The 6,853-nt window shown below is 44.7% G+C and overlaps 1 protein-coding gene across 1 annotated transcript; it reads left to right on the top strand.

Annotated features, from left to right (window-relative positions):
• The first annotated feature begins 427 nt into the window (after nucleotides 1-427).
• On the top strand, nucleotides 428-1,116 carry LOC147963183 (uncharacterized). Its single transcript, XM_087531210.1, has 2 exons — nucleotides 428-666; nucleotides 775-1,116. Exons 1-2 carry the CDS (start codon nucleotides 487-489, stop codon nucleotides 1,114-1,116), a joined length of 522 nt encoding a protein of 173 aa, XP_087387336.1. The 5' UTR covers nucleotides 428-486.
• The last annotated feature ends 5,737 nt before the right edge of the window (nucleotides 1,117-6,853 follow it).

Here is a 6,853-nt window from a genome sequence, read left to right as displayed (position 1 = left end):
AGGCGGCCATTCGGCCCACAGCCGAGCCGGAGGTTGCCCCAGGCGCCTAGGCCTGGGCCTCCACGGCCTTTGGCCGGCCCACCCGGGCAAATAGCTCCCATGCACCATCGTTGGTGTGAATTGTCTCTCATGCGACGTCGTTGGTTGTAATAGCTCTCATGCGACTTCTGCGTTGGAAAAAATAGCTCCCATGCGACACTGCTGCCTAATCCAAAGACACGTGTTTAAAACTCGAATCAGGTGAGCGGGACCCACAGCGTGGGACCCACTAACTTATCCAACTCAGCATTGATCAGGTGAGCGAGACCCACATCACGGGACCCACTAACTTATCTAGGTCAGCATTGGTACAAGAGGACACTGAGCCTTGCCCCGAGCCGTGCAGCACCCCAGCCCATCCTCCCCCCCTCCCCCCTTCCCGACCGTTGTTGTTCTTCTTCTCCGGCGACGACGCGCAGCAACGCCGTTCCAGGCCGCGACCTAGCAATGTCGAGCTCCGCTTCAGCCTCCCGCCGCTCATGGCCGCGCTATGGCGCAGTGCCCATGACAAGGTGCCCTGCATGCCCACGTATCGCACCCCTGAAGCGGCTAGTCACAACGACCGACAAGAATGGCAACCTTGGGCGGGAATTCGTGAAATGCGAGAGCAAACCAGAGCAGGGAAAGGTGAGATTTTACTTCTCAATATGCCAATTTTGGTTTTTATCTCCCAATTTCATATTTGCCCAATTTTTCATGGGATTTGGGATTTAGGGTTCATCCTTCCAATTTCAGAAATTGAAGCAATGCACCCATTTTGAGTGGCTAGATGAGTACATAGAGCGGATTCAACTGGAGGGTGCATCAGGGGAGCTCGATTTACCGTTGGAGGCGGAGAAGTTGGGCAAGTTTGGATCGGGCGCGTCTGGATCTGGGGCCCCTGGATCTGCCCATTCCATTGGGGCTACTGTGGGGTATGCAGCAGTGACAGTAGAGCTGAAGAAGCTGAACAAGCAGATGAAGAAACTCATTGAATTGCAGAAGCAGGGCAATTTGATGGGGCTGATGGCCAGACTTTTTTATGTTTGTGTAATTGCTCTCGCATTTGTTTATGTGATGATAATTAGTCGTAAGTGAATAGATTGGGCATCATTTGTAATCGTAATGATATGTATATTTGAATAGAAGTGTTGCGCTGTACGAATTCGGTATGTCTTCTTCACTCTGTTTCGGCCCCGTTTTTTCAGTTCTTCAGTTCGTCATCAGTTTCAGTGGTAGAGGGAGAAAAGGAAAAAAAGGTTCGTCCACAGTTGCCCGAAAAGGCCAGGCCCATATAGAAGTTAGGCAGGGCCGAATAGAACATATTCAGGCCCATTGATAAAAGAAGTGTAGCTAGTGCAAAAAAAAGTGCACACGGTCATTGACATCGATATATCTTTTCGGCTTTAGTTTATTTCACAAATTTTAAGTTTCCTGCAGTCACCTTTTTTGAGATAACTCATCTGATAATTATTTGAGCTATTTTTATGCATAAGCTATCGTGTCTGATGCTAGGGTCCCGTGTTGTTTCGGCTAAAACAAAAGGTTGGTTCTAGTTAGCAGTCTAACTTGCAGTCTTTGTGAACCAAAAAAGTTGCAATTGTTTGGTTCTAGTTTATTTCAACCAAGCACCATTTTAATTTTTTTTTGATTTGTGCTATGGTGTTTTCAAAGTTTTTACTCGTGTGTTTCAACCATAAAAGGTTGTGCCCCTCTCAAAAAAAGAAGACATCTAGTGTGCCCCTAGTAGCATCTCCTTACAACATAGAGGGGCATCCCCTTACAACATATAGTGCATAAAACATAAAAGGAAGATAATTAACTAGACACGTGCTAACAACAACTTATATGATTGGATCATGTTTTAGTGCATTTTTTAGTACACATGGCCACATAAATAAAATGCAATGGAGAGACTTTAGGCCCGAAAAAACATTAATAGATAGCACGATAGAGGGGCATCGGGTACCCTAGTAGCATAGATAGATAGAACATATAGAGGCGCATCCCCTTACAACATATAGTTCATAAAACATGAAAGGAAAATAATTAAAACTAGATAGATAGAAGACACGGGCACACACACCCGAACCAACACAAACACAAGCTAGATAGATAGAAAGACTCGCACTCGAACAACTCCTTGGCCCCTCCTCCTTAGCCGGCGCCCCTCACTCGCCGTTCTCCGGCATCTGGTAGGGGAGGGTGTGCATGCCGTTGGGGTGAGGAAAGATGTGGTGGAAGTTGGTGAAGATGTTGTAGGTCGTGAACGCGATAAACTCGCATCCACACCAGAACACCTCGCCGAGGAGGTGGTGAGCGTCGTAGGGGTTGGTGAAGGTGACGTAGAGGCCGATGACCAAGCCGTTGGCGTTGCCATCGTACTGCTCGTGGAGGTGGAACATGGGCGGAGTGCCCGGAGGGAGGTGGCGGTAGCCGGCTTGGAGGAAGAAGACAGCCAACTCTCTAGGGCCCCTCAACTTTGAGATGGCCCACACCCTCAGGCTATTCTCGACGATGACTCCGGCCGGGTACTCCCTCTCCGGCACGGTGCGAGGGCGACGGTAGGTAGGGCCGTTGAACTGCATGGTGGCTCGAGTGGTGGATTTGGCTCGAAAAGAAGAAGGGGAGGAGGCTTGAGAGATGAGTGTGAGAGGGATGAGGAAATGGTGCCCTTTTATAGCCGTGTTGCAGTCGTGGTCAATGTGTACATGGTGCCTTCTCGATCGTTTTCTCTTCTCCGTTCATACTGGCATAAGTAATTGCGGGCATTAATTCAAAAACGGCGGGCAGAGCATCCAAAGAGGCACGGGCGGCACATGCAAGATGCATCGTTTCGTGCACTTGCATCGGCGGTGACGCCGCGTGTGAAACAGGCCCGTTCATCCGCGCGTGACACTGAAAAAGGAGCTGCACCACCGACGCGTCCGTCCCGTTCAAACATGCATTTGTTAAAATAGCTTAGATGCGACGTACCTATACGTTGCGCCCCTATCGTGCTTTACTGCGTCGATGCGTGCATGCAAGCCCGCATGCAAATGGCTAGGCTGTGTCACAGCGTTCACGAGCACATAATAGCTAGGCTGTGACGTTGCTTGGCATGCATGGGACAGGGATGGCCCACATGTCATTGACCCTCTCGCATGCAGCCCATCCCCCCCTCTCGATGGCCGTGCGCACGCACGCCCGGCTCTGCCGGGCCCGATCCATTCGGCCCAACGGTCACTGAGATGCTCCCCCGCTCAACGTTATCTTTTCGTCAGAGCGAAAAAACAATGGCCAATCAGATTGGAGAATCAGGGCTCCCACGGATCGCCCCCGCGGAATCCTTCTAGAAGGCCTATCCGACGGCCGCAGTTTGGCGTTAGGGTTAGATCGACGGTGGACGTTTGGCGCTAGGGTTACATGGGTTTTGGAGGCAGTCAATGGGGTTTTGAAAGGTTTGACCGAACATTCAAATGTGTATAACTAATTCAAAAAAAATCTAAAAAAATGAAAAACCTGCGCATATAGTCTTTTTGTTACATAGTTATGATATAAAATGATAAACTTGATCTAATGATCTTTGCATGAAAAAACCTTCACAAATTGGACTATCTCAACTGAGGTTGCATAGAGTTCAAAGGAGTGAGAAGAGGGTCTGAGGTTTCGAAAATGCAAAAAAATCAAAAACATCACCTTAGCTTCATTTTGAAGTGACTAAGGAGGATCTGAAGTTATTTTTGCATTTTAAAATTTTAAACTTGTTTTATTGCTGACTTTGTATTAAAGGGTGTTTTTTCAAAAATAAATTAAATAATATGAATACTTATTCAAAAAAGGTGAGACTTCGTATTGATCCTATATAGGTATAATATAAGCTAAGAAAATCTTTTTTGGGTGATTTTGAGAAGGTCGAAAAAAACTTGCTTAGAAATGGGGCCGTTTTCCCTTACTTTGGAGCCTGTTTGGACAACATTTTCAGTGACTATGAGTTGGAATTCACAAAAAGGGTTGGATTTATGAACTAAAGTGCATAGTAGTACATAAAACAATGCAACATCACAGAACAAACAAATGAACTCCAAAAATATTGGAGATAGGTTCAAATTTGAATGTCGGTTCAATTTTGAATTTTATTTCAAGTCAAATCAACATCATAGCACATAAGTTTTCACATGAAAGAACATAGGTTTTCACATCAAATGACAACAAACTTAAGTTTTCACATCAAATTTGAATGATTTCGACTCTATTTCTTTTGCTTCTTTCTACCACTCGATTTCTTCTCCTTTCTTCCACCGTTTGGTTCCATGGCACATAGTTTGTTGATGCTGATGCTCTTGCTTTTTGGCCCCTTGGTTTTCTTGCCAACTCCACTAGGCTCCCTCAACTTTTGCACCTGACCATGTCCCACTTCTTCAGTTTGCACTTCTGCAGATTGAGTAGATGGCACACATTGTTCAACTACTTCAGTTTGCAACTCAACACTTGGCAGCACAACCTCCAAACATGGCAACACGGCTGTCAAAGCAGATTCGCATGGCAGCACAACAGTTGCTTCATCTGCAACAGTTTCAGATTGCCCTAGCGCCTGCAAAATAGATTCAGTATGCATCACATCGTCCAAAACAGAAACACTTAGCTCATGTTCAGCAGTAACAGTTTCAGTTTGCTCCATATCTTTGTCACCAAACATTATCTGCTTAGTGCTCCTCCTTCTAAAGCCATTGAGTCTTGCTTTTTTCACTGTCCAGCATTGTTCAACAACAAGAGGTGGGGCTTTTTCTGCACGCTTCCTCCTAAAAAATAAAGCATTTGACTTGGTTAGATACTAGAACAAGTAGCAAAATCAAAAACTTGCAAAAAGAGTAACATAAACATACTTTGGCCTCTGAGGAGTGTAGATGCACTTGGATGAACCAATTATGTGCCCAAGTACCTCACACAACTTGCACCTATTTTTGTTACCTTTTTGAGCCCTTTTGGGCTTATTGTTCTTTTCCTTTTCCTTTTTCCCCTTCTTACTACAACCACCTTTCTCAAACCAAGCTTTGAATCTGCTCTATTTAGGCCTCCCAGCCTTTCTTCTAGTGACAGGGGGACACAGGGTAAATTCTATTTCCACCTCAGGCCACTGAGATTGGTCAGTCAGTGCAGGAATTGGACTTGCATATGCAGCTTTGAATTTTTGTACTGAATAATACTCATGCAAATATGGGTGCATATTTAACCTGGGTTTAGATGCCAAAAAAGTATGGAATGCTCACATGATTTTCCAGTGTGCTGCCACTCTTGGCAAGTGCACTCATGCAACTCAGTATTTACCACATGCCTCTTGCCACTCTTTGTATCTCTAACTTCAGCACCCCACAAGGAAGATTTCTCAACAGATAGATGTGAAAGATTTCTACTCATGTTGACCACCTGTTGTACCACTGCTGGAAGCTTGTCCCCTTCCAAAATATTATCAATCTTTTCTCTCAACTCCCACAAACGCATGATCATGATCCTTATTTGGTCCACCATGTCATGCACAGGCAAGTCTTTCAAATCCTTCACTTTGTTGTTAAAACTTTCTTCCAAGTTGTTATTGATATGATCACATTTTATGGCAGTATTAAAACCTGATCTATACCACAACAAAGAATGGTGGGTGTTCAACCATGAAGCAAATTCATTATCACTACATGATACCAATATCTTACCAAGGTGATAGGAATGTGTCTGTCTGGTGTAGGATCTTGCTGCTGGCCACATGCGCCCAAATTCATCTCCTCTGATTTTTTTATCAGATTCATCCACATATGTCCAAAACACTCCCTCTGCTAAGCATGGGGGAAAACATTTTTTACTGCATTTTCCAACCCTTTACATGCATCTGTGTGGATGGCCAAAGGAGAAACTGGCCCTATGCATCTTTTCAGTTGCATCATGAACCATATCCATGATGCCTCTGTCTCTGATTGAAACATTCCTATTGCAATTGGGAACATCCAGTTGTGTCCATCTAGAGCATTGCATGCAGCCAACTGACCATTCCACTTTCTAGTTAAAAAAGATGAGTCTATGCTCAAATATGGACGACAACCTACTTTGAATCCATCTATGCAAGGCTTCAAACACATAAAAAACTTGCTGAATAAAACCTTGCCATCCTCTGTTACCTCTGTATCTATCTCCACCACACTCCCAGGTGACCTCTTCTCCACCTCTGCTTTAAAACTATACAACATCCTAAATGTATTTGCCTAGTCACCATACAATAATTTCATGGCCCTTTGTTTTGCTTTCCACACTATGGTATATTGCAGCTGGTTGGGGTACAGCTTCTCCAAGTCAACTTTAAGACTCTTTGCAGTAGTGTTTGGAGTCTTAGCTAAAATAGGAGTAATCTTCTCTGTAACCCAAAGCTGTGATGTCATCTTTGAAACTCTCTGTGAAGTGGTCATACATGTATGCGGGTGTGGTATTTGATTTACCCTTACTGTATTTCCATCAGGTTGTAGTCTGGCAGACAAGTACCATTTGCAAGGATTGCCACCACCATCATAACCTTTGCACCGAGCATAAAATTTCTTTCGATCAGTCCACATAGTCTTGGCATCAAACTCTTTTTTCACTGCATAGGTCCTGAAAGACATCCTAAACTCCTTCATGCTTGGACACAACTTTCCCACCTCAATAACTGGGTTCTCTTTGTCATACAAACAAACCAGCTCATTATCATCTGCATCATCCACATCATCTGCAGCCTCTCTCATCAGCTGTTCTTCATCCTCATTTGCATTTCTAGGGCTTGTGTTACCATCAGCAGGCAAAGAACTGTCATCCTTCTCCTTATCTTTGTCATCAA

This window comes from Triticum urartu, chromosome 6A (genome assembly GCF_056163025.1).
Source record: "Triticum urartu cultivar PI428250 chromosome 6A, HENAU_Tu73, whole genome shotgun sequence".
Taxonomy (NCBI): domain Eukaryota; kingdom Viridiplantae; phylum Streptophyta; class Magnoliopsida; order Poales; family Poaceae; genus Triticum; species Triticum urartu.
This window is presented reverse-complemented; position numbering and strand designations above follow the sequence as displayed.

Excerpts from the sequence above, each read along its gene's own strand:
- LOC147963183 (XM_087531210.1), top strand. The coding sequence starts at position 487 with ATGTCGAGCTCCGCTTCAGCCTCCCGCCGCTCATGGCCGCGCTATGGC. Across the intron at positions 667-774 it reads GCAAACCAGAGCAGGGAAAG|AAATTGAAGCAATGCACCCA; the intron begins GTGAGATTTTAC and ends TTCCAATTTCAG.